Here is a 26,352-nt window from a genome sequence, read left to right as displayed (position 1 = left end):
CTGAACCCCAAATGCCAGGCCTGAACCCCAAATGCCAGGCCTGAACCCCAAAGTCCACACTCTTGCTGTAGCTGCCGAGGCAGGCAGGAGAGCTCCTCGGGAGGAAAGTGAGGGGCATTCAGGGCCTTCTCTGAATCACTCCCCAAGCCAGAGTAGACCCGGTTCCCGCTGTCCCTGTTTCCAGGCACAGTCAGGCGGGTGTTGTAGCCTCCCTCCCAGCCCAACCAGTGCTGGCCAGACTCCCACCCACCGACCTTGACTAGACAGAGGACAAACAGCCACCTTTTAGTCTTCATCCCAACAGGTCCAGGCAGTCAGTGTGACAGCCACACGGTTCCTAAGGGACTGTAGGTCTAGGAATCGGTAGACGCTCCCTCAGCCACGTCGGTGCCCTCATCTTCCCCACACCGCCCTTGGCCTCCCCTGTCTGCTCTCCTGGAGTATTTGCACTGGTCTAGTCCACTGCAGGTTGCACTCATTAGGAACTCAAGATTCTCGTAAAGAAAGTTGTTTCCAAAGTTGTCTTGTCACTCTGTTATATTTGGGGGTTGGGGAAGAGCCCTCATGGGCCAGTGTTGGCAAATACAGGAAAAAGGGAGAATGCTGGAGAAGCTGGATTTGGGAGAGGTTAAAGACATTACAAGAATCCAAAGAAAAGGTGAGCGGTGACAAAAGTCTGTTGAGTTACTGTGATTTGCTGCTTTACAAATCCACTCATCAGATGGAAAAGAAATGGCCAAATGACTGGGCCTGGAGCAGGCAGAGTCCAGAAATGGCCCCTGGGGAGTCCTTTGTAAACGACGGGGCGGAGGTGAGGACCAGTCTCCTGGAGGCGGGATTGCTGGGGTTTCCTCTCATAGCGCCTGTGCTCTGGGAAGTCAAGGCTGCAGTTTGCATAAGGCCAGATGTGCAGATCTGGGCTCACCTCCTGGAAACAGGATTAAATTGTGAGCCCCCTAAATGAAATGCAAGTGGACAGCAACTGAAATGAGCTGAAGAAAAAAATCCCTCTTGCGCTCCCACAGGGCAGCCCTACTTCCCAGCCCACTCAGGGAGAGTCGTGGGAGGACAGTGTTGTTCCCTTTGGAGACGGGGGCTGGGCACTTGCCTCAGGCTTTAAGGAAACCGTCCACTTTCTAAAAGACCTGGCACCACATTTCCCTCCATCTGGAACCAGGAGCTGTCTGAGAACAGAGAGGACAGAGGCACTTGAGAGTCCTGCTACATCACAGCAGGCAGAGACAACAGCCTTCACTGTCTTTCAATTTCTAACTGTTGGCCGGTACTGTGGCTCACGCCTGTAATCCCACACTGTGGGAGGCTGAGACAGGTAGATCACCAGAGGTCAGAAGTAGGAGACCCGCCTGGCCAACACGGTATACAAAATATCAGCCAGGCGTGGTGGCGGGTGCCTGTAATCCCAGCTATTTGGGAGGCTGAGGCAGGAGAATCGCTTGAACCTGGGAGGCAGAGGTTGCAGTGAGCCAAGATCGCACCATTGCACTCTAGCCTGGGCGACACGAGTGAGACTTGGTCTCAAAAAAACAAAAAACAAAAGCTGTTCAGCTCACCCAGCAATGTATTTCAGCACATGATGATTGACACCTGTGGTGTTCTGGTCCTTAAGAAATATGTTCACGTGTCACTGGCCCTTCTGGCCTCATGTTCCTTCTGTGTAATGGATGAGGCAGGTTTCATTGGGACTTAGTCTCGGGATTAAGTGCTTTAGGTCCTCTGGTATGATATTTTTAAAAGGTCTAGGATGAGTCTTCTAGAAATTCTGAAGTAAGTTTCAATGTGAAAAAGGTACATTCTCTTTCAAATTCAAGGAGATATTTTGGATGTCACCTATGATGTAAAATGAAAATGGTGTATCTCCTGACTGCAGCCAAGCCTGTCCGGGTCCCGGCTGCAGCTTTACTCCAAATATGCACATTCCTGGAAGCTAAACAGCTGCAGGTAGTGGGGTTTGGGGGAGCAAGAAGAACGCCCCCGAAGGAGAGCTGGCATCGTGTATGTAATTGCTAACCCCGTCTCAAGGGATGTTTTTCTCCTCTGGGCCCTGACATCCTGCATCTCAGGTCCTGTTGGACAAGATATTTCGTAGTGGGCTCTGCTGGGGAAGTGATCAGAAGGTGCCTGATGAACCCCATCCCCACCCAGACATAAACTTACCCACCAAGGGAGGTTCTTTGAAATGGCTCCTTTCCAAAGACTGAGGGACGGCCCAGTCCCTGGCAGGTTCATGTCAGATACCACTGATGCTGTTATCAAAAACCCTAGGGCCAGGTCCCTCTGTTCCCATTTTCACCTCCCCCAAGAAACCAGGACTTGAAACTTTCTAAGAATTCAGATTCTTTTTTTTTTTTTTTTTTATTTACGAGGAATGTATATTGGAAGTAGCTGTTATCAAGGGGCACATAAAAGCGGAATCATAAACTGGACTGCAGTCATCACCATGGCACCCAAGTCTGTGCTCTTGGGCTCTTCCTGACTCTGCTCTTGGAGTCACAACCAAGACTCCAAAAAACCAACAAAGTCCCTTTAACGTGAGTAAAGGAAATAGCTTTAAGCATTGACAATTTTTACAAGTGATTATTCAAGGAATGCACAGCAGCCACAGTTCAGACAAATCAACTACAAAAAATCATTAAAAAGAAAGAGTGGGGAGGGGTGCTGCTTATTTAAAACAAAAGACTGGACAAAAAAGTGAAGATAACAGTGGGCGGAAGCGCTGCCTCCTCTGTCCTGTGTGACTCAGAGGGGCAAAGGGGCGCGGGGGGTGAGCGACCAGACATGGCTCATGTCCAGCAGACGTGTGGAATTCAGGGATGCTTTGCTCTCTTCCTACAACAGAAACGGAATACTACAGGCTTGCTAGATAAGATCTTGGGGGTGAGTGGGGGTTCTGATCTTGTGGGAGCCTATGTTCCCAGTTAAAGAAGAGGCAGCTGGCCAGAGCTCTGCTGGAGAATCTAATGCCCAAGACGGACCAGAGGCCAAACATTTGGAGGACTCAGTCCTTCCAATGCTGAGAACCACAGACCTCTCTGCCCTGGATGTGGATGCCAAGACTGATCTACTGCGCCCCCAGCAGACTCAGAGCCAGGGAGCAGGCCTCTTCCACCCCAGGAGACAGGTGTCATTTCCCTACCAGTTCCTTGGGACGCTTTGGTGTTCTGCAAAGACATCCTTAGTCTATTTTTAAAACTTGGGTTTTCTTATTTTGGTCAATTTTTGGTCAGAAGTACAGAGGGTATAGAATAAAAGCGAAGATGTGAATGTCTCTACCATTGAACAGGGGGTGACCTCGTCAGCAGTTTGCAGGGAAATCAACTGAGGGCGCTGGCTCAGCACGTTCCCAGATGAAGGTCTGTCATCTAAGGAGAGAGGCAGGCTCAGGTCCTGAAGGTGACAGAGCCTCGGTAGTCCTCCTGAGTGTGTCTAGCTGACTGTTACCAAGGGACACGTAAACGCAGAATCAGAACTGGCCCACAGCCATCATCATGGCACCCACGTCTATGCTTGAGCTCTTCCCCACTCTGCTCTTGCAGTCATGACCAACACTCAAAAAGCCAACAAAGTCTCTTCAACCTGGGTAAAGGAAATAGCTTCAAGCATTGATAATTTTTACAAGCGACTATTCAAAGAATGCACAGGAGCCAGAGAACCAGACTCCACAGAGAGGCTGACGGCTCTGACCACACAAGTCAAGAATCAGTGTTATGTGGAGGTGTAGACAAAGGATTCCACCTCACAGAGTTTGAAGACAGCCTGCCCTTTCACCACTACTGCTTTCTATGTCAGCCCTATGAAGATCAGGTCTTCACCCTGCCCACGAACCTACTTCTGAAACCACCTGGAAAAATCAAAGCACTTGGATAAATGGAAAAGTATGCTTGAATTTTAAATCTGCTCAATTATAGGTTATCTGTAGCACTTAAGAATCAACATCTATGGCATTCTTTTAAACACTCCTAATTTACATAGGACTTACTCAAATTTCCTTGGTATCACTGTCATGCGAGAGATTATGCCGGGTGAAACAGTGATGTGAGCCAACATGATTTTTTTGCCTTTATTCTCACTAAGTCATGATTATCTGAGCAGAGATGATTTTATACCCTCTAGGATTTGTCCTGGATTTTTCCTACCAGTTGGCTAGGGTGTACATCCAGCACCGGCAGGGCAAATTCCTAGGAATGCTTTAGGGGAAGAGGCAGCTGGAAGCTTGGCAATATTCTAAGGAATGCCTGTGCTCCCTGGGAAGTGGTCTGTGTCACCCTGCAGGGTGAAACCTCAGCTATTGCTCGGGCAACTCCCTTAACCCAGTCTGGCTGGTTCTAGGCTTCCCTGCTGCTGGGGGAAGGGATGCACTTCGGGAAGCAGCTCTCCTTGCCTTGCCTGCCCTGTGGCTGGCTAAAGTGCAAGATGGGAGGATGGCTGGGCATTACCTGCAGGTTCCAGTCACCATGGCATGCACTGGTAACTGTAGTTTTAAACTCCTCCCCTTGCAAACGTTTCATCAAATCCTTTAAGTTCATCTCTTTACCCTCTGAGGGGGAAACGGAGCAATTCTGATCACAAGGAAAGAATCTCAGAAGAGGAGGAGGGGAAGTAGTGGGATCTGCGTAATCCACAGATGACATTGTCAGTCCCTGACATGATCCAGAGTTGACTGAAACCTAATAAAGGCCACAAGAGGTCAGTGTAGCAAACACAAAGGGAAAGGAGATGGGAAAAAATCTAAACAAAACTTTTAAGAGGAAATGGACAGCAGGTGCTCAGTGACTATGTCCGTTTTGGGTAGAAAGAAGAGATAACTTGTTAGGTAGCTCTGCCTCTTCACTTGGGGAAGAAAAGGGGGGCCTGGCCAGACCTTGCCTAGCAATCCCAAAGTAGGATAAATGGGAACCCAAAGTTTTCAGTATCACCAACTATGGCTTAAAAAGAAAAAAAAAAGAGAAAAAAAAAATCCCCTGACCACGTGATAAGGAATGCTACAGCCTACCTCTCTCTCATCCTAGCATGACACACCCCGATCCATCTGTCACTGGAGCATACTATACTGGGCAGAGATAAAAGTTCTTTTCCTCCTGGGGTTTGCTAATCCAGTTCCCATAGCCCATATCCTTCAGGCTTTTTTTGAAGTAGTTCTTGGCCGTCTCGTAGTCACGGGCAGCTTTCTTGGCCTCACCATAGGAGAGTCTCAGTAGATCCCTGCGGTAACGGAAGGAGCAGAGCTTCTTAAACAGAAGAAAAATGTTCTTTTTGGAGACCCGGGATAATTCATTCCGCGGCCTGGAGAAACAAAAGCACTCATTATTCACCTGGGAACCGTAAGGTGAGGAGCTCACGGTGGAGAAACTGTGGCCAGGGAGGTGGCACTCAAGCTCTGCGGCTGCAAAGGTGCGATCACCCTCACAAGTCAGGGCAGAGGCTTGCCTCTGACGGCTCTCCCGTCTCCTTACCCATCCACGGTGCCTCTGGTGCCGTCCAGGATCTCCAGGTCGTAGCCATCAGCCAGACACCAGTTGACGCTTGTCTCCTTAGTCTTCCCTGACTGCCTTTTGGAATCATACACGCTGACTCTGCCAACCTAGGAATCCCAGAAGCAATGGGATAAAGATGGAAACCTTTCAGGAATAAGATTTTGAAGCAGGGCCTCAAGACTCAAAGGAAAGAGGAAGTGTAGGGTCATGATCTTTCCCCTGTATTTAGGGTTGTGTTTGGCAGAGACTGAGCATACTCTAGACATACTAACTCCACCTCAATTCAGACTGATTCCAGACTAAGAGAAGGGAAGCCCTTGGCATCCAAAAGGAAGAAAGTTTAAGTTCTGGGGACACCAAGCAATGTTGGTGGCGGGCCTCTGCAGGCAAGGTTCCCCTCGGGCTACCCCTGTGAGCAACGTTCCCCTTGCCCGCAGTGTACATTTTTGCTCTGTGGACGTGACTGCCTGAAGAGAAAATGTCAGGGAAAACAGAGGGGGTTATAGCACCTTGGGGTGGTTGACAATAAAGGGATGTCGTAGTCCATCCTCAAATGCACTCCCGTCTCTTGTCATACGACAGCAAATAGCACGGGTCAGATGCCCTTGGCTGAAAAGGTAACCTGAGTACAAAAAAAGAGAAACGTATGTATTGCGTTTGCGCCAAATGCTGTTCAGAGGCAGAGGCATGTGGGGATCTTGGAGGTACGAAGTACAGTTACCAGGAAACGACAACAGCTGCCTTGTTAGGAAGCACATTCTGACCGGGGCTACCCAGGATCTACATGGAGTCATCAGATATTTAAGCAAAATATATGAAGTTCCAGGTAAGGCCAAAGACTGTGGAGAGCAAGGAAACTAAGACGCTGCAGTTTTAAGCTGCTGTGTTTTTTTTTTTTTTAAGACAGGGTCTCGCTCGGTCACCCATGCTGGAGGGCAGTGGCACGGTCACATCTCACTGTAGCCTTGCCTTCCTGCGCTCAAGCAATCTTCTCATCTCAACCGCCTAAGCAGCTACGTAGCTGGGACAATAGGCGTGTGACACCATGCCCAGCTAATTAAAAAAAAATTGTTTTTTTTAAGCGATGGGCATTGTGTACGTTACTCAAGCTGGTCTCAAACTCCTGAGGTTAAGCGATCCTCTCGCCTGGCCTCCTAAAGTGCTGGGATTATAGGAATGAGCCACTGCACCTAACCCTGCTGTGTTTCTTTTTTTCCCCTTTTTTTGGAGACAGAGTCTCACTCTGTTGCCCAGGCTGGACTGCACTGGCATGATCTCAGCTCACTGCAACCTCTGTCTCCCAGGTTCAAGTGATTCACATCCCTCAGCCTCCCAAACAGCTGGGACTATAGGTGTGCGCTACCACACCAGGCTAATTTTTGTATTTTTGGTAGAGATGGGGTTTTACCTTGTTGGCCAGGCTGGTTTCAAACTCCTGGTTTCTAGTGATCTGCCCACTTCCGACTCTGAAATTGCTGGGATTACAGGGGTGCGCCCGCCATGCCCTGATCCTGCTGTTTCTTTAACTCATCTTAAAAAGGTTGGCCTGGCTGGTGTTTACGGAGGCTTGCTGCCTAAACCCATCTTTCTACCACAGCAGACTGGACAATCTATTACTGAGGAGTGAATCAAGCTTGCTTTAACAAGGGAGACATGACACTGGCAACAAAGCATGCAGTTTGCTGGGATTTGGGAACAAGCAGGACAGACCAGTTCCAGATCCCAAGGCAGGCCTCTTACCCAATGTGACAGATTTGAGATAAATGGGCTGCAGGAAGTGGGTCAACAATGCCCCTTGCAGGCCCAGCACGTTCCAGCGTAGGATTTTGTCACTACAGGACATGGTACGGAGTCTCTCCCCAAGCCGAATGCCATCCCATGTAGGCACAATGTCACTGGATTCCACAGGGATTGTGCCTTCTCCTGTGTGAGAGACTTGGGTCAGACCCACAGAGGCCGCTGGACCAAACCACTCCTTGGTGTGGTTTTTATACTTCTTAAGCTTGGGCCACCGGCTACATTCATTCATTCTTCACGTATCTCACAGCCCCTGTTACGCGCCAGGCACTATGCTTGGTGGTGGGAAAGAACGGTGAGGAAAATCAAGTAAGATCCTCGTCCTCCTAGAACATCTATGGTGGTTAAGAGGATAGAAAGGGCAGAGAACAGACACTCAACCAGTAACCAGTACATACGGAAGAAGTCCAGATGCTGACAGCGCTCTGAAGGCTCTGAGGGAGCTATGGTGGAGGACCGCAGGGGGGACCTCCTGGGACAGAAGCAGCAGGGGAGGCCAGCCGTGGAGGAGAAGGACAGCTGGAGAAAGTGTTTCAGGCACACAGGACAAAAGCAAAGGCCTCAAGGCCGCCAGTAGATTGGTTGTTCAGGGGGCTGACAAAGAGCCACGTGGCCAGAGCCATTCGCGAGGGATGGGGAAGGTGGCATGAGGTGAGGCCGGATATCACAGCAGGTTCTGCTTGTAAATGAAGGGCAGTGGTAAACCACTATAGGGTTTGAAAAAAAAAAAGCCACCAGCTTTATTGAGATATAGTGCATATGCCATACAGCTCACCCATTTAAAGCATACAGTTCAGTGGTTTTTAGTATATTCACAGAGCTCTGCAACTGTCATCACAGTCAATTTTAGAACATTTCACCACTCCAAAAAGAAACCTTCTACCCACTGGCGCAGTCACTCCTCATCTCTCCAACCCTGCCGCCCCCGGCCCTGGCAGCCATTCATCTACTTTCTGTCTCTATGGATTTGTCTATTCTGGACATTTCACATAAATGGAATCATACAATATGTGATCTTTTGTGACGGGCTTTTTTCTTTCGGCATCAACTTTTCAAGTTACATCTGTATTGTAAGCATGTGTCAGTAGTTCATTTCTTTTTTTTTTTCTCTTCCCTGACAGGATCTGCTTGGAAGTATTTCATTTCTTTTTATGGCCAAATAATACTCAATTTATGGATATATCTGATGTTTTATTTATGAATCCATCAGCTGATGGACATCTGGGTTTTTTCCACTTTTTATGGCTATTGTGAGTAACGCTGCCATCAACATTCACTTCTTAGTTTCTATGTGGACACGGATTTCCATCTCTCTCCAGCATATACTAGGAGTGAAGCATTAGCTCCACGGTAACTGTGTCTACACTTCAGGGTATTTATCTGGGTTTCAGGACCACAGGGATGACTGCTGAAGTGTGGCCTGAAGCGAACAGAGTGGATGTGAGGAGACAGTATGGGGACAGGAGAGGATATGAGAGGAGGAGTCGTCAGTGGACAAGGCAGTCAGCTGCCAGCTAGACAGGAGGGGACCCAGGCACTGGGCACCCCCATCTGTCGATTCCTCAGGACTTGGCTGTGCTGCACTCTCTCTTCATTTCCTCCACCCTCTCTCAAGGTGAACCTACGCATTCCTATGGCCGTGAACACCCTTCAGGGGGATGACTCCTGTATTTTTATTTTCAGCCAAGCTCTCTCCTTTGAGCTGCACATGGGAACCTCCACCTCCTATCTGACTTGGGGATGAACACGTTCAAATGAACCTTGATCTTCCCGTGCATCTCCCCCAAATGATCACATTCAAAATGGAACCTCCATCTTCCCATATGCCTGCCCCACCCAGGTCTTCCCTCTCCTGCAAACAGCACCTCTGTGTCCAGTGACTAATGGTAAAATCCCAGCAGCCTCGCGGAGACGTGAGAGCCCAGGGCCTTGCGGAGCGTTTTGCGGGAAGGAGGGGGTGGGGGGCATGTATCACTCACCGTTCTCCACCTTGGTGCGGAGCTTGCCTTGTTTGGGATTCTCAAAGACAGGGTAGTGGCGGGAGTCTGTGTTTTCCATAGCACGGTCGCTGCAGGACTTGTCAAAGAGGGCCCCATCTCCACACGGAGCAGTGCTGCAAAACAGGGGTGGCTGTTAAAACTTGCCTGTGGGAAATCTGCAATTTCATGGGGCTCCAAAACAGTCAGATGTGACAGAAGCAAGGGGTGTTTTCTAAGGCCTACCACGGGAGACTGGAGGCGGACAGCAGTCCACGAGAGTCATTCTACACCTGGGCATGGACCTCAAACCCAGCGTGGAGTGGGGTTTTGTATGAGGCCCTATTTACAGGCCAGGAAAGCATTCAGACACCCAATTCTTTTTTTTTTTTTTTTTTTTTTTGAGACGGAGTTTCACTCATGTTACCCAGGCTGGAGTGCAATGGCGCAATCTCGGCTCACCGCAACCTCCGCCTCCTGGGTTCAGGCAGTTCTCCTGCCTCAGCCTCCTGAGTAGCTGGGATTACAGGCACGCACCACCATGCCCAGCTAATTTTTTGTATTTTTAGTAGAGACGGGGTTTCACCATGTTGACCAGGATGGTCTCAATCTCTTGACCTCATGATCCACCCGCCTCGGCCTCCCAAAGTGCTGGGATTACAGGCTTGAGCCACCGCGCCCGGCCTCAGACACCCAATTCTAACAGCCTGGTAGGGCCCACCCTGGCAGCAACAGAAACTGTACAGACCTGATATAAAGATGGAATGACACAGTCTTTTTGATCTGGAGCTTCTCTCCTCCCTTAGCAGGCTCAAATATACTATCCTTTGCAGTTTGGGGGTTGTACTTCATTAACTCACTGTAGAGAAACCTACAAAAACAAAGTCTGGTTAGGAAGGCAGATTCAATTCTGGGAAAAACAGTTGCTTCTATAATCTGACCTCCAGATGAGGAAGTAAGGAGAAGCCTCCACGCTGCCGACCTTTCCCAGTCTCCCAGGTGGGAATTCTCCAGGGGAGACCCCAGCATTTCATAAAGCAAAGTTAGCCTTCTGGACCTCCTTCATTTCTGCTGAGGGCTCCTCACTATGGCAGCTACAGGGATTCCAGGGCAGGGTAAATTGATTCAAGGACTACAAGGAAGCTGTTGCTCCTTTCCAAGTCTCTCCCTTCATACATTAAAGAAAAGGTGAGCTAGAGGAGAAAGCTGGCAGGGCCAGCAAGGTTGTGTAGGTCCTCAAACAGAAATGGAAAGCTGCCTCATCCCCAAGGCTCTGAGGACTAAAAGGTCATTTTGTGTTTTTAGAAAAGGACATGAAGCAGCAGGGTTAGCAGAAAAAAAAGACAGCACTTAAAAATAGGCTGAGTAGTGGGAGGCAGCTCAGGTCACAGAGGGGGTGGATTCCATGAGACAGGTTCAAATGGACAGGTGAGAAGCCAGGCTGCCACTGACCCATCACGACCCGTCTGTCTGATGGGGATTCAGAGAGCTCACTTCGGAGCCAGATGGGGCAGAGAACTGGGGCTCTCCACAGCCAGGCAACCCGTCCCACAGCCCTGACCTCGCTCACCTGATGAAGCCTCTCCGGGAGATGATTTCTGCATGACAGTCATTGACAGTTTCTCCCTTTAGGCTAAGAGAATCTCCTTTCACACAGCGATTCCCTAGGAAGGTGTTTAAAACAGAAATGGAATAATGGAAGGAAACTGATGGCAAATAGGGTGAAGGCTGTTTGTCCTGAAAACTTCAAGGCAGAAACAGCCTCGATGTCTCCGATCCTTGACTCTCATATTCTCTCCTGTGGGAACTAAGAACTCACTCCTCACTCTGAATTGACTGTAGCTAAAACGAAGTCTCTTCTCCCTGTCTTGGACTTGCACACAGGGACTCCAGGGGAGGATGAGAGGGACCTGATTTCAGGCACCACAGGAGGCAGCATGTCTCAGAGCCCCACTCACCTGTTCCCAAGCTGACAACCACACCCATGTCCTCGGAGTCTTTCTTCATAACTATGGCGGCCAGAATCTTGCGGCCGAGCAGGGAGGGCTGGAAGCTGTTAGTGAGAGTGTTGAAGCACCGGTGGCTCAGCATGGCTATCTGGTCATGGAAGGTGCTGCCAGTAAGAGGGAGCTGTGGGGACAGGATGCTGTGTCAGCAACACGAAGCTGAGGCTGTGTCCACCATTTTCACTGTGGGCAGGGAGATCAAGCTCTCCTTGTCTGTCGTGTGAGTCATCTTTTCCTTCTCACATCTAGTGTCCCAGTTATACGCTCTCTTGAGGCTAAGAGTAAGGCCTAGGAATAACTCGCATGACAGAAAGAGCCACCTCCACTTAAGAGAGGAGTTAAGAGGACCCCCCCCTCCCCCAAGAAAAGGCACCAAAAGTAGACGTCTTAACTGTCTTTGGCTGTGCTTCTGGGGACCTTGAGAGGAGGAGCATAGTTCTTCTGAGAGTGGCCCCTGTCACTGGGGTTACCTCTGTGAAACCCATGCGTTCTGCCTTCTCGTTCTCCCCAATCAAGACACGGAGAGCCGCATCTGCTGCTTCCTGCTTGCCTTGCTTCTTGCTGTATGCGCAGACGGCTGGGAACCAGCGACCCCCAACTTTTGCTTGGTAAACGAACCTTTGGGATTAGAAGCAGAGAATGAAGACCAGCACCAGACCTTGACAGTTGTTCCAAGGAAGGGCTAGTTTTGTTGAAGATGTGGCCAGTCTTGCAAACACATGGACCCATCAAACAAAAGCTGTTTCTAAGGCAGCATTTCCTAGATTTTGGTCATTCATGAATCACCACATGACTTGTGCCAGCCCCAGGTATCACTTGGACTATTACTTAATATTTTTCTGTAAATTGCCTTCTTAGAGCCAGCTACTATGGCTCACCCCTGTAATCCCAGCAACTCAAGGAGCTAAGGTGGGAGATCACTTGAGGCCAGCCTGGGCAACATAGTGACCCCCCAAGGCAATACAGTGAGACCCCTGTCTCTCTAAAAAAAAAAAAAAAAAAAAAATAGCTGGGAGTGGTGGTGTATGGCTGTAGTCTCAGCTACTTGGGAGGCTGAGGTGGGAGGATCACTTGAGCCCTGGAAGTTGAGGCTGCAGTGAGCTATGATCATGTCACTGCATTCCAGCCTGGGTGAGAGAATGAGATCCCCATCTCTAAAATAAATAAATAGACTCTTAAAAAATGTAAATATCTGTAGTACTAGGTATGAAAAAACAGATAAAAATATAAACACACTGAAACAGGAAACTTTGTATCACTACTGTAAATGGAAAACCAGTATCACTTGCCATATATGGAAGGTGGCTGTAAAACAGAATATGATAAAATCATGTTATAAAATTCTGACTAGATACTGTTAACTGCAAAGGCTATGAGCCTGTCCTTATTATAAAGATTATGACGTATTAGGAAGGCTTAATGAAATGCTAGCACCAACTTGAACTCTCTTAAGCAGAAATGAGGAACTACCTTTCTCCCCAGGTGAGTTACTGTTACTTCACACACTGTCTGATTTTTCAAGTGCCCAACTCCATTCCCTCATTTATTTCCTGATTAACCTCAAGAGGACACGCCCTGGAGAGGTCATTGTGTCAAGGTCAGCCTTAGGCCAGGGCCTCAAGCTTTTTTGGGAGTTGTTTTTCATCTCCTGGCAGGCTTGAGCTGGCTGTGGGGTAAGCAATGGATCTTGGGTTCATGAGCTCTGCTGACAATGAAAGTGCCCAAGTGGGTAGGGAGGTGGCCCCTACGGCTCCTGGCTGGGAATTTCCACAAACACAGAGAAAGAGCACAGTGGAGTAACACAGCTTGGAAATGTACCAGACGACACATCAAAAATCCTCGCTTTTGGCTGGGCGCGGTGGCTCAAGCCTGTAATCCCAGCACTTTGGGAGGCCGAGGCGGGTGGATCACGAGGTCAAGAGATCAAGACCATCCTGGTCAACATGGTGAAACCCCGTCTCTACTAAAAATACAAAAATTAGCTGGGCATGGTGGTGCGTGCCTGTAATCCCAGCTACTCAGGAGGCTGAGGCAGGAGAACTGCCTGAACCCAGGAGGCGGAGGTTGCGGTGAGCCGAGATCACGCCATTGCACTCCAGCCTGGGTAACATGAGTGAAACTCCGTCTAAAAAAAAAAATCCTAGCTTTCAACCAGATCCTTATCTACTGGCTGAGAACCCAGCTTTGGATACTCCAACTGCATACACAGAGGCTTCAGTATCAAGACTCAGCAGCAGCTCAGGCAGTAAAAGAAATCAACGTTTTGTTCAGCCACATGGAGTTTCTTCTTGTTCCTTGGTTATCTGAAGCAACTGAATGCCTTCACTCCTTTCTTTGCCCATGCTGGCAGGCTTGTACAGGTGAGTGGGCTTAAGTTCAGAATGAGAGGAACAGTGGCATGAAAAGAGGATGGTGAAGGGGGTCAGGGACAGACTGTGTAGGATCTTTACCTCAGGGATCCACGAGAATTTCATGACTGCCCTACGTGTTTGAAAAGAATATGAGCTGTATGTGCAAAGTTTTATACTGGTCTATTTACATACATGATAAAGTTTGTTAATTATGCAACTAGAATCCTTTAGGGCTGTGCCATCCAATATGGTAGCCACGAGCCACATGGGGCTATTAAATTTAAATTAATTACAATTAAATACGATGAATAATTCAGTATCTCAGCGCACTAGCCACAGTTCAAGTGCTCAATTACCACACGTGGCTAGTGGCTGGCCTTTTTAGTGAAATGAGTTAAAGTGAAGACAATGAGCATGAAAAACTCGTTTGAGAAGTTTGGCTGTAAGAGAAGCAAAGAAATGAGGTGGTGCCTGCAGGGAAATATGGGGTGGAGGGAAGGTTTTTAACAGATGGTCACGGGCATGTTTCACGGCTGGTGGGAATAACCTGAGAGGGAGCAGCGGCAGGAGAGGAATGGGAAGACCAAAGCAGCCAAGTCTTAGAGCAGATGAGAGGGATGGGATCCAGGACACAGGGCAGGAGGCATGATGCTCCTTCACTCTTGCTGGTAGGTAGGGAGGTGGTTTGGTAATGGGAAGGTAAGGTATTTCTTATATGCTTATTGCTATTTTTTCAACAAAGTGTGAAGTAAGGTCATCAGTTTAAAGTGAGGAACAGGGGTATTGGTGGAAATCTGAAGAAAGAGACAAAGGTCTGAATGGTTCTCTCAGCAGGGGAAAGAAAATTAAGAAGAAAAATGCTGGGAAAGGGGCAAGAGTGTGGGGAGAGGGCAAGTCACAGTCCTTCAGTAAAACCTTCGATGGCTCTCTACTGCCCTTGTGGTAAAAGCACTAACATGACTAACAAGGCAGGCCCTGGTGGCCTCCCTGATCACACCTCTAATCTCCTCTAGGGCCAGCCTTCCCTCATGCTCTCTGCTCCACCCACAAGCGCCTCTCAGCCCCTTTGGCAGCTCTGCTCTTCTCCCATCACAGGACGTAGAGAGGGTCCTTCGCCTAAAACCCTTGGTCTTTCTCTCTTCATCATCCTTAGAGTCTCAGCTCAGGCAGCACTTCTAGGGGAAGCTAAGTCAAGTTGTGCTATAATTGATTCTCACTGCAACGCGAGCCCTTCGGAATACTTAACAAACATGAGATCTTACACTTCTATAGAAGACTATTGGTTAATGTGTGGCTCCTGTTCTAAAAAATAGAAGATACTTCATAAGTAAGTGTCGAGTGAATAATGATCAGCGAGGAAGCTACTGTGATGGTCTAGATGAGACAGTGGCGTGGACTAGAGTGCTGACTGGAGGAGGAAGGAAGAGGAAGGGATTTGGGATAGAAATTCTAAGTATAACCAACAGGACTTAAGGATGGATTGACGAAGGAGGTAAAGGAGATCAAGGAAAAGATGATCCTCAGGTTTTTGACTTGAGAAACCGGGGAGACAGTGGTATCACTTACTGAGATGGGAAAGACTGGGGGGAAATGAGGTGAAGGGGACAAAGCCCAAGAGTTCTGCTTTGCACATGTCATATTAGGGATGTTCTCCAAACAGAAATGACAAGTAAGCAACTAGACAGAGGAATCTGGAGCTCTAAGTGGTCTCCAGCATTCAGATATTAAAAGTCATGGCTGGGCGTGATGGCTCACGCCTATAATCCCAGCACTTTGGGAGGCTGAGGTGAGTGGATCACCTGAGGTCAGGAGTTCAAGACCAGCCTGGCCAACATGGGGAAATCCTGTCTCTACTAAAAACAAACAAATTAGCCAGGCATAGTGGCAGATGTCTGTAGTCTCAGCTACTCGGGAGGCTGAGGCAAGAACTGAACCCAGGAGGTGGAGGTTGCAGTGAGCCGAGATCGCACCATTGCACTTCAGCCTGGGCGAGAGTGAGACTGTCTCAAAAAAAAAAAAAAAAAAAGGCATAAAATTAGTTAAGGTCACCAAGAAGAGAAGAGAGAAAGGAACAAAATAAGACCCAGCGTAATTCACATTAAGAAGGAACTAGAATATGTTACTGTACGAGATAGTTAATAAATGTAGTTACTCAATTGCCATCTCCCCTCTCTATGCGACCTGCCTCAACTCTCCAGCAGACGCTGGCGGCAGTGTCCTCTCTCCCCCCACAGCACTCTGCATTTACCTCCAATGGCACATTCCAACACTGCTATGGCTACATGTCTGCTGCACACTTAGGGGCAGCAACTTTTCACATCTTCAGTCTAGTTCATTGTTAAGTTCTTACATTCTAAATGAATGGCTGACTTGCAGTCCTGGAAAGGATTTCATAGAAGATTTCACGAAGAGAAACAGCAGATGAGCTGAACCTATCATCTGAAGGACCGTGCTTAAAGATAAGGAGGTGCTTATTAGAGATCGAAGGATATGAAGCAGTAGAAGTACAGCTGGAGAGACAGGGCCTCTCCTTTTCAAGATGGCTTAAACAGTGGGGAGATGCGTGTTCTAAACTGGGTCATGCTGGTCAAAGGGCTACTTTAAAAAATTACTTTAAAGGTTCTTACATATCGATAAAAACTAACTACCTGAAAGAAAAATGGAAAAGGACAAGAACAGGTGGTTCACAGAAAAGAAAATGCAAATAATATAAACATGAATAAATGAATGACGTTACTTCTATTTCTTTTTTTTATTTTTATTTTTTGAGATAAAGTCTCATTCCATCACTCAGGCTGGAGCACAGTGGCACAATCTTTGCTCACTGTAACCTCTGCCTCCTGGGTTCAAGCAATTCTCCTGCCTCAGTCTCCTGAGTAGCTGGGATTACAGGCACGTATCACCACGCCCAGCTATTTTTTGTATTTTTAGTACAGATGGGGTTTTACCATGTTGGCCAGGCTGATCTCGAACTCCTGACCTTGGCCTCCCAAAGTGCTGGGATTATAGGCATGAGCCACTGTGCCCAGCTGACATTACTTCTATTAAAAAGAGACAAATTTAAAATAACCAGATACTGTTTTTATGAGCTTTTTTTCCTTAAAGACTTTAAAATGGAAAAGTTGGATGTCAAACGTGAAATTCAAACAGTTAAGCGTGTACAATAAAAGTCTCCATCCTTCTCCAGAAACAAACACAGTTGCCAGTTTTTTCATTCCTTCAAGAAAATATTCTAGTCATACACACACAATCTTCATCTCTCCCCTCACTTTACACCTTGCTTTTCCACTTTGCGATAGACTTTAGAGGTCAAGAAGAAAACATGCCTGTCGTGTGGCAAGAGTGATGCCATCTGGATGCAAGACCACCAATATTTGACTCCTGCGTTCCCATGTGCTGGGTAGCATAAGCAACTCCACCAAACCTCCCCAGCAGTTGTAAGTTTCACAAGAAAGTATAAGGGGTGACTAGCTGCGTGTTTAACCAAAAAAGCCCTCCACAGAAAGCATACTTTCTGGAGGGTAAGTGCAAGGATCCACCGTCTTGCAGCCACCCAAGACATCATTTCTGTTTATCCCTATTAAATGTTTCTTTCTGAGAAACTGAATTTGTCAGCTTCTATTCAATGAACTATGTAGCTATGCAAGGAGTCTGGTAAAGTGAAGGAGTCAACGTATAAAATAGAAAATATATGTACGTATCTATATATTTATTTTTGTTTAAAGAGACAAAAGGAAAAATGTGCTAGTTATGCATAGCAATTTCTAGGACTCAAACTGGTATATTCATGTGCTGCAAAACAATGTTTTGTTCAATGACAAATCACCTAAGACTATGATAGAGCTGAAAAATTCTTATCACCCAGTGCAGGGATCCGTAACCTGTTAGGAACCCAGCCGCACAGCAGGAGGTGAGTGATGGGCATGCAAGCATTCTGGTCTGAGCTCCACCTCCTGTCAGATCAGCAGTGGCATGAGATTCTCTTAGGAGTGTGAATCCTACTATGAACTGTGCATGCGAGGGATCTCGGTTGCCCACTCCTTATATATTTACTATATTTTTATCATTATTTCAGAGTATGCTTCTACTTTTTTTTTTTGAGGCAGAGTCTCACTCTGTCGCCCAGGCTGCAGTGTAGTGGTGCGATCTCAGCTCACTGCAACCTTCGCCTCCTGGGTTCAAGTGAGTCTCCTGCCTCAGCCTCCCAAGTAGCTGGAACTCTGGGCATGTGCCACCACACCCGGCTAATTTTTGTATTTTAAATAGAGACGGGGTTTCACCATGTTGGCCAGGATGGTCTTTATCTCCTGACCTCGTGATCTGCCTGCCTCGGCCTCCCAAAGTGCTGGGATTACAGGCGTGAGCCACTGAGCCCAGCTTCTTCTACTTCTAGAAAAATAAGTTAACTAAAAAAAAGCCTCAGGCAGGTATTCTAGAAAGCGCTGTTACTGTAGGAGATGATGGTCCCGTGCATGTTACTGTCCCTGAACGCCTTCCAGTGGGACAAGCCATGGAGGCGGCAGGCAGTGATATGGAGGGGCCTGACCCTGTGTAGGCTCAGGCTAATGATTAATGTATATTCATTTTAGCTTTTAAGAAAAAAGTTTAAAAAGTAAAAAAAAAAAAAAAAAAAAAAAAAATTTAAAAAAAAAAAAAAGACTATAGAATGAGGATATGAAGAAAGGAAATATTTCTGACTAGCACAGCCATGTGTTTGTGTTTTACACTAAGTGTTACAAAAGAAACAGAAATTTAAATATTGAAGTTTATAAAGTAAAAAAGTTACAGTAAACGAAGATTACTTTATTAAAGAAAAATATTTTGAATAAATGTCTATAGCCTAAGTGAACAGTGCTTCTGAAGCCGACAGGAGTGCACAGTCATGTCCTAGGCCCCCATTCACCCTCCACTCACTGGCTGACCCACCCACAGCCACTCCAGTCCTGCAGGCTCCATTCATGGCAGGCGCCCTACACAGAGGGAGCAGTTTGTATCTTTTATGCTGTCTTTTTACTGTATCTTTTCTTTGTTTAGACAGAGATACCAATGCTTGCCAGTGTGCTGTAGCTGCTCAGAGTATTCACTACAGCTACACGCAGCGTAAGTTTGTAGCCTAGAGCAACAGGCCATCCCATACAGCCTGTACGTGTGTGGGAGTCCATACCATCTAGGTTTATACAAATACACTCTGATGTTCTCACAGCAACAAAACCATGTTTCTCAGACCGCATCCCAGCTGTTAGCTAACGCATGGCTATAGTAGTGTATGGGTCTGGGGAAGTAAACTAGAAGTCTGAGACAGAAATGAGACTTTTCATTGAAATGACTACTTTTTCAATCAGCTTGAATGTTTTTTTTTTTCCTTCCTCTGAGACAGAGTCTCACGCTGTTGCCCAGGCTGGAGTGTAGTGGGACAATCTTGGCTCACTGCAACCTCTACCTCCTGGGTCCAAGTAATTCTCCTGTCTCAGCCTCCCAAGTAGCTGGGATTACAGGTGCCTGGCACCATACCCAGCTAATTTTTCTATTTTTAGTAGAGATGGGGTTTTACCATTTTGGTCAGGCTGGTCTCGAACTCCTGACCTCAGGTGATCTACCCACTTTGGCCTCCCAAAGTGCTGGGATTACAGGTATGAGCCACCGCGCCCGGCCTGAATGATTTTTTAATGTACATATTTATTCCTTTAAAAATTAAAACTAGTCAAAAAATTCAAAAGAATCATGCTTAATGGAAGGGTGACTCCATTCACTCTTGGCAGTGTATTGTCTTCTAAGAGGCCGTGGAGACAGGGCTGGACTTGCTTCCCTCAACTCCCTGATTCTGTCCTACACAGCTAAAGAACAGCCTTGTTCTCCCTGGGTTACAGGCCACCCCCACCTGATGACACGTATATTAGCTGGGACTGGGACACTCACTTGGGCTCATGAGGAGGTCCGGACTGGTCGACCAACTTGAATTCGGCAGCGAAGCCATGGGAGCGAGCGTACTCCAAAAGGCCCCCCACAGGGTTGGTGTTCAAGTATCTCACAAGCTCGCCAATCCTCCTGACCTTGTTGGGCATCATCGATTCCAAGTTATCAAGTGACTCTGAGATCGTACCTTCGGGCTAAAGGAGAATCCATCAAATAAAGAGGAACCGTAAACACTTCAGGAAACGTTGAGGGACTCACTGGCAATCTTAAACCCCTCAGTTGCTAAAACAACCTGCAACTTTTGAGTAGGACAGTGACCCACCTGCTCATCAGAAAGCATGGAGTTGGTTGCCTCCCCATGCAGGGCCTTCATGGCTTCCTCTGCGGCCATCTGCTTTGCCACTTTCTTGCTGGGGGCACTCACACTGGGGAAAGTCTGGGCTCCCACTTGAACACAGTATTCAAACCTGACAGAGATGAAGCAAGGAGAAGATTAAAGTGGGTTTGACAGGGGAGCCTGACACAGCCTCTGCCAGCCTGCCATCCTCCACTACTAGTAATTTCCTTGAACACATCTCCTCTGTACAATCACATCTGAGGCAGTCACTTCTGCCTTCAACAGCCACTGTCTCTTAGCCTGGTTGACCCCTTTCAACATTTAAGCATCAACCTAGTTTCGCCTCCTCCAGGTACGCTTCTGATGAATGTGCAAGTCTACAGACCCACAGACAGAGAGCTTCTCAGGTCCTGTACCTTTCAGTCCCACCAACAGTGAGTGACCTCCCTAGTGCCTGTAGAGGACACAGAATCTGGTGAGCCAGGAATTCCCTTTGAATTCCTAATCCCCAATTCTCTGTCTCACAAGCAGCAACCAGGCCCTCGGAGCCCTCCTTTCCCCATTTTAAAGCAGGAAAAACTGCTCAATCTGCCGTCCCTGAGGAAGTAAGGAGGAAAATGTGTATCCTTTTCTTTTTGGGAAAACCTCTGCGGGATACAGGACGTACTTGGGCTCATGGGCAGGGCCTTCTTTGGACAGGAGCCGGAATTCACAGGAGTTCCCCAGTTTGTGCATACACTCAAGCAGCGTGGTGACAGGGCTCTTCCCGGAAAAGAAGGATGTGGCTGAAGGGGCGGAGGACTGGGACTCTGTGGTCTAGAAAAAATGAGAGACAAGAAGAAAACAAAACTAAGAAAACACTGGTTAGTCCATCACAGAAGAGGGGATGGGGATGGGGGGCTTTCTTCCCGCCAACTAACTGTCAAGGGGTTGGCTTTCCAAAGGAAAAGGGGCTGCTGGGGCTCTCATTCGGCATCTTCCAAGAGAGGAGACTGGCCTCAATAATCTTTCAGGTCACTTTCAACTCTGAAATTCTGTAAATCCAATTATGCTGGGACAGCAGCAGGGAGAGGAGCTGGGTATGAGGGGAGGGAAGGTAGGCTGGCGAGGTAGGGAAGAGGGAAGCGCGGGAAGCTGACTCCGAGGCAGTGTCAGTTGTTAAGGCGGGGGCTGCTTCTAGGGGGTCAGTTACAATCCTGATATTCACAGACACTGACAGTGAGCTGATACCCTCCCAGACGGCAGGAGGACACTAACCTTCTCTGACTCTTTCTCTGTAGAATAGTGGGATGATTCTTCTGATTTTCCACTGTCCTTGGCTTTGGCTTCCTCTAGCAGAATTGTCATGGCTTTCATAGCTGCATCCTGCTTGGCCACCTTCTTGCTTCCAGCTTCAGCTGGGGGAAACTCTCGGCCATTGATAACAACCTGGAATTTAAATCTTGACGGAAAGCGATTAGATGTGTGAACAGGTCATTCCTTCTGCCTTCTCCAAAGAGACCTTCAACCTGGAATTTTCTGCTACGCTAAGGGGCTTTTGACTTGTGGAGAGGATGAAGGGTAGGCCTTCTCCTTTGAAGGTTCAACCTGTCCTTTCTTTTTGTAAATAAAGCAGCCAGTGACTCTTTCCCCATAGCTCAGTGAAGCAAACACAGGCACAGGTGACATGAAACTAGCTCAAGGGAAGCCTGCTATCTCTCAACAATGAATTCTTTCTCTCTCTCTCTCTCTCTCTCTCTCTCACACACACACACACACACACACACACACACACGATGAGCCAAAAATCGCCATTACAGCCTTGTTGAGCAACCAAAAGACCTTCATTCTAAAGCAACTGTGGTTTAGAATGTGGCCTGCGCGAGGGTGTTAAAAGATAGTGAAGGTTTCTTATAACCCAGTCTCACACTCCCCAGTACCTGCAGGGATCAGGCATCTGCCACTCATCAGTGGCCTGCTTTTGTCACTAGACATATATCACCACAGTTTGTTATATGTCACTCTATAGCTCCATTTGTCTCAAGCCTGAGATGAAAGGAATTTCCCTCTGTTACGAAGAAAATAAAAAGCATTTGTTCTAGGCCTCTGGGTTCAAGCTTTCACATGTGGTCAGCTCTTTGCTCAATCTAGGATTTCATTTGGGAAGTAGGTCAAATTTCTTATTTCCTAGGTCTTCTGAAATATTTGAACATGGCGCCAATGTTTCTTATAGCACTGAGTCCAAAGAATGATTAACCACAAAATCCACTGCTTCCTCCAACTCTGGAGAGGGACAGAGGCAAAAGAGAATGACAGCCATCCACTCTCTACTCCAAATGATCCAGCTCTGGCCTTGCCAGCTTTTGGACAGACACACCCCCTTTTCTTAACAGCTCTCCTGAAATGCCAATGTGGTGACATGAAGACAGTCAAGACAAAGAATAAGGGCCCTAGCCAGGAATCTACACCCCTAGAACCAGTCGAGGTCAACATGAAGATGAGTGGAATTCTCCCCCAGCCCACTGGCTCTCTCCTTGGCTGCAGCTGCAGCCACTCAGCTTCAGTGGTTTTGCTCTCTGCTATGCCCTTCAGCAACTCCTGTTTTCTTTATCTGTCTACTGGCCCATTAAAGACCCTACAGTGCAGGGCCTGACCAGCTATCTGAGTGAGGTAATCGCTGACTTCACAGCTCAGAAGCAGCAGCAAGTGCTAGCCCACCCATCTGTGCAGAGGAGGTATATAAAATTAGAACCACCACCTTCAATAGGCAGCCAGGCAGCCGTGCACACGTTCCTCCATCCTTTCCCCAAGGAGCTGTGCAGAGGGGGAACTGCGGACCTGCGCTGCTTTGCAGCACAACCCACCCCCACTCTGTGTGTGCAGCCTGCCCCAACCCACCTGCTCCTGCACCTGTCTCAGAAACAGCTTGGGGGGGAGGGAAAGGCCCGCAGAAGAGAGTTAAGTCTTCATTACCTCTGGCCTTAGCAGGCAGGCATGGCATTGATGGATGAAGACCAATCATTTCTTTTTTCTTTTTCTTTTTTTTGAGATGGAGTCTCGCTCTGTTGCCCAGGCTGGAGTGCAGTGGCCTGATCTCAGCTCACTACAACCTCCACCTCCCGGATTCAAGCGATTCTCCTGCCTCAGTCTCCCAAGTAGCTGGGATTACAGGTACGCACCACCATGCCTGGCTAATTTTTGTATTTAGTAGAGACGATGGTTTAACCATGTTTGGCCAGACTGGTCTCGAACTCCAGACCTCATGATCTGCCCGCCTTGGCCTCCCAAAGTGCTGGGATTACAGGCATGAGCCACCACACCTAGCCCCCAAGACCAATCATTTCTAAAGAAGCTTCATTACAGCCAACAGAGTCAACCTCCCCCTTGTTCAGCCAAGATTCTGACTGGTCCAAAGTCTATATTCCCTGCTCAACGGCTGGAGAAAGAGCCAATCAAGGATTTAGCTACAAGGCAGAAGGGAAGGAGGAAAAGACAGGGGCCACCAAACAGCCCCACTCACAGATCAGCCAACACTGTGTCAGGAGCAAGAGCATCTGAACCCAACCGTAGGTACAGTTCCTGGGTGGTCTCTTACCGAGGTTCATGGGGTGGTCCACTCTGCTCTATCAGGTTGAACTCACAGGTCTGACTAGCGAACTGAGCATATTCTAACAGCCCACTGATGGGGTTCTTCAGCTGGCACTCTGTCAGTTTCTTGTAGGGTGAACACCGTGGCAAGCCATGACTGTAGAAGGAGGGCATCTCCATGATGGCTCGAAACTCACCTGGTGCTGCGCGGATACTATTCAAGTCATCTGGGATGTCATCTGTGGCCCACTGGCCATTTTCAAAGTCAACATACCCTGCTCTTGAGGGGCCATTGTTATGAACAGGTGGTTTCAGTCTTACTGGTTCTGGTCTGCTCTCTTGCCTGTTTTCTAACTTTACGACAGGTTCCTGCCCATTCTCCACTTTTTCTGTGGTTACCATGTTATTTGAGGCATTTGATGTGGGTAAATGACAGGTGGGGAACTCTGCATTTCTTTTAATCTCAGGGATTGCAGATGGGGCTGTTTCAGGAACACTGTTCACGTTCCTCTTGATTTGCATCCTCTCTCGCTTCTTGTCTGTCAGATGCCACATGGGAGGGGTTGTTCCTTGTCTACAGACATCCCCCTGCCTTTCCAAGTCAATCAGCACAGCATTTATATCTCGGGCCTTCGAGAAGCCAATATTTTTAGCCAAATTCAGGGCAGAGGAGTCAGACACATTGAAGAGATAGTCACAGATTTTCTCCTTGATCTCAGCCATGTCAAAAAGCTCAAGAGGATCTTCTAAGGCAGATGTGGAGTTTCTTTCTTCAGTTCCTAAACTCGGATCTGAGTTTCGGGCTCCTTGGCTATGACCGTCTGGTCTCACTGCTCCGCTGTGCTGGTTCCGAGCCTGAGCTGAGACTGTGATAAAAGGCTCAGTAATATCTTCTGAGACAGACGTGGAGTTTCTGTCTTCAGGTTCCAAACTCGGGTCTGAGTTTGGGGCTCCCTGGCTATGACAATCTGGTCTCACCGCTCTGCTGGGCTGCTTCCAAGCCTGAGCTGAGGCTGAGATTCTCCACAAAGGGGGTTTTCCTGCCTCCTTCTGCAGCTTGCCCTTGTTTTCCAGGGAGTATAAAACTCGATTGATTTCCTTCTTTGGGGCCCTAAGTTTCCCAGACAGATCATGTGCTGTGGTGGCCTTCCCTTCTCCAAGCCCCTCCAAGAGCTTTAAGATCCTTTGCTCCTGATCCTGGTTGATACTCAGTTCCTGGAAATGTGAGGAAAGGCAATCGACACCTCTCTGTGACAGAGTCCTACCACGTGGTGAAGGATGCTGGAATGCTCTTTGGAGCCTCTGACTTCCGAAATGCACGCTCCTGGGGACGCCCCAGATCTCCACTCGCCTAACTCCGGTACTGGAGATAGGTTGTGCTGGAAACCTTGGCCGGAGTCCTGGGAGGGAAGGTGGCAGTGACGGTGTCTGCTTTCCAATCACTGGTGCTTCCAGGAGCTGGCCCTTGAGAAACCCTATTTGCTTACATAGGAAACTGTTGGGGGAAGATCCCGGCCCAGGCTGCTGGTGTCTGACCTTTCTGTGCTCATAGCTTTGAAATGGATGGGAGTAGTATCCGCTGAAGGAATGCCCCTGCAGAATAAGACAGTGGGAAAAAAATGAATTAGGCTGAATGGTAAACCTGTGGAGGCCCCTCCCTTTGCTGCCTGTGGAACAGCCCTTAATGGGCTGAGAAGGTGATTGAGCCATGGGCTTATGACCCAGCCAGGGTGACTTGCCCGCTTCGTAAATCCTGCCTTGGGGCCTGCCAACAGGAACACAGAGAGGGCAGCAGGAGGCAAAGCACACAGAGCTTCCAGGAGCGCAGAGGTTCTGAGGCCTCAGCACAGCCTCTCCAGCAACTTAACTTATGTTTCCCTTTGACAGGATTTAAGAGAGTTCAGAAGGAAATTTTCTAGTTACCAAAACAACTACCCCTTTAAAACCAGAACAACAAATAAATGTTATTTTGTTTTGAAAACAAAAACAGAACAATCACCTGATAACAATAACCGAGGGAGAGGGAACTAGGGAGGGACGAGCTGACCGTTCCTTGAATCAGGCTCACAGTGCACAGCCAGTGCAGCCCTGCCCACCCGTCTCTAAGACCTGTATTGGGATGCCTATGACAAAAGAAGAAAGGTGACTGGATGAAACTGAGCCCCAGTCCTCCAAGGCTGTCACAGCCTGGTAACAAAAACAATCTCCAGGTGGGAAAAGGCCACGGGACCTCAGAGTCATCTGCTCGCTGCTGCTGTCCCAGGAGGATCAGAATTTGGTTTTCAGGGAGCTGGAGGGTTTCCTGATAAAAACGGCACACTGTCCTCATGCTTCAGTGTGGTACCCAGGCTCAGAAGGGACGCCAGAGACTTTTGCTCAAACCACGCAGGCTCTCCTGGATGTGTGGAGCTGGCAGCATCTGTTCCTCCCCGCCTCAGACCAGCCCTGCCTTCCCTAGCTACCTCCCCATAGTTGCTTCCACCATGCGTTCTTCTGAACCTTGATGGACAGGGCACAGGCGACCCCATGTTCTCCTATGCACATTTACCAGAACACCAAGTACCTGTGACCCCTTCCCTCTCCCACCCACCCACCTGCAAAACAGTACTGTCTTCTCCCCAGTGCTGTTCATTGGAGGGTGGTGGAGCCAGGAGATACTCATAGGCTTGGGCCTGTCAGTGAACACCTTGCTCCCTTTCCCTGGGGCTTGCAGACTGGGTGGAGGGATTCTAGCGACATTCACTCACACTCACCACCCACTCCTCAGACTCACCTAAAGGCTGCACAGGTAGAGCTGGGGCCCTTCCTTCCATAACTAGCCTTCTACTCTTCCACATCCTGACACACTTAGGGAATTTCGGCATTCCTGTCAGTCACTCTCATGGTGTCCTGGCTACAGGGATCCTTCACCCA

At 48.2% G+C, this 26,352-nt stretch overlaps 1 protein-coding gene across 5 annotated transcripts in view; it reads right to left on the bottom strand.

The window, feature by feature from the left end:
• Window positions 1-2,342: 2,342 nt before the first annotated feature.
• Window positions 2,343-26,352, bottom strand: part of ADAR (adenosine deaminase RNA specific) — a 47,829-nt gene continuing 23,819 nt past the window's right edge. For 2 of the 5 annotated variants that reach the window (XM_032264912.1, XM_032264913.1), the window contains exons 2-15: window positions 23,447-25,032; window positions 21,130-21,313; window positions 20,540-20,688; window positions 19,858-20,002; window positions 19,539-19,729; window positions 11,664-11,889; window positions 11,224-11,395; window positions 10,836-10,929; window positions 10,014-10,136; window positions 9,269-9,402; window positions 7,233-7,415; window positions 6,002-6,114; window positions 5,472-5,599; window positions 2,343-5,301 (exon numbers count right to left, since the gene is read on the bottom strand). In XM_032264912.1, the coding sequence (XP_032120803.1) occupies window positions 5,064-5,301; window positions 5,472-5,599; window positions 6,002-6,114; window positions 7,233-7,415; window positions 9,269-9,402; window positions 10,014-10,136; window positions 10,836-10,929; window positions 11,224-11,395; window positions 11,664-11,889; window positions 19,539-19,729; window positions 19,858-20,002; window positions 20,540-20,688; window positions 21,130-21,313; window positions 23,447-25,032 (3,666 nt within the window). In that variant the 3' untranslated portion in view covers window positions 2,343-5,063. The remainder of the gene's footprint in view (window positions 5,302-5,471; window positions 5,600-6,001; window positions 6,115-7,232; window positions 7,416-9,268; window positions 9,403-10,013; window positions 10,137-10,835; window positions 10,930-11,223; window positions 11,396-11,663; window positions 11,890-19,538; window positions 19,730-19,857; window positions 20,003-20,539; window positions 20,689-21,129; window positions 21,314-23,446; window positions 25,033-26,352) is intronic. The other 3 variants (XM_032264914.1, XM_032264915.1, XM_032264917.1) reach the window with 2 other exon arrangements.

This window comes from Sapajus apella, unplaced genomic scaffold, assembly GCF_009761245.1.
Source record: "Sapajus apella isolate SASKATOON/1434 unplaced genomic scaffold, GSC_monkey_1.0 scaffold148, whole genome shotgun sequence".
In the NCBI taxonomy this organism is placed as follows: domain Eukaryota; kingdom Metazoa; phylum Chordata; class Mammalia; order Primates; family Cebidae; genus Sapajus; species Sapajus apella.
The sequence above is the reverse complement of the archived record's forward strand: the minus strand, read 5'-3'. Positions and strand labels throughout refer to the sequence as shown.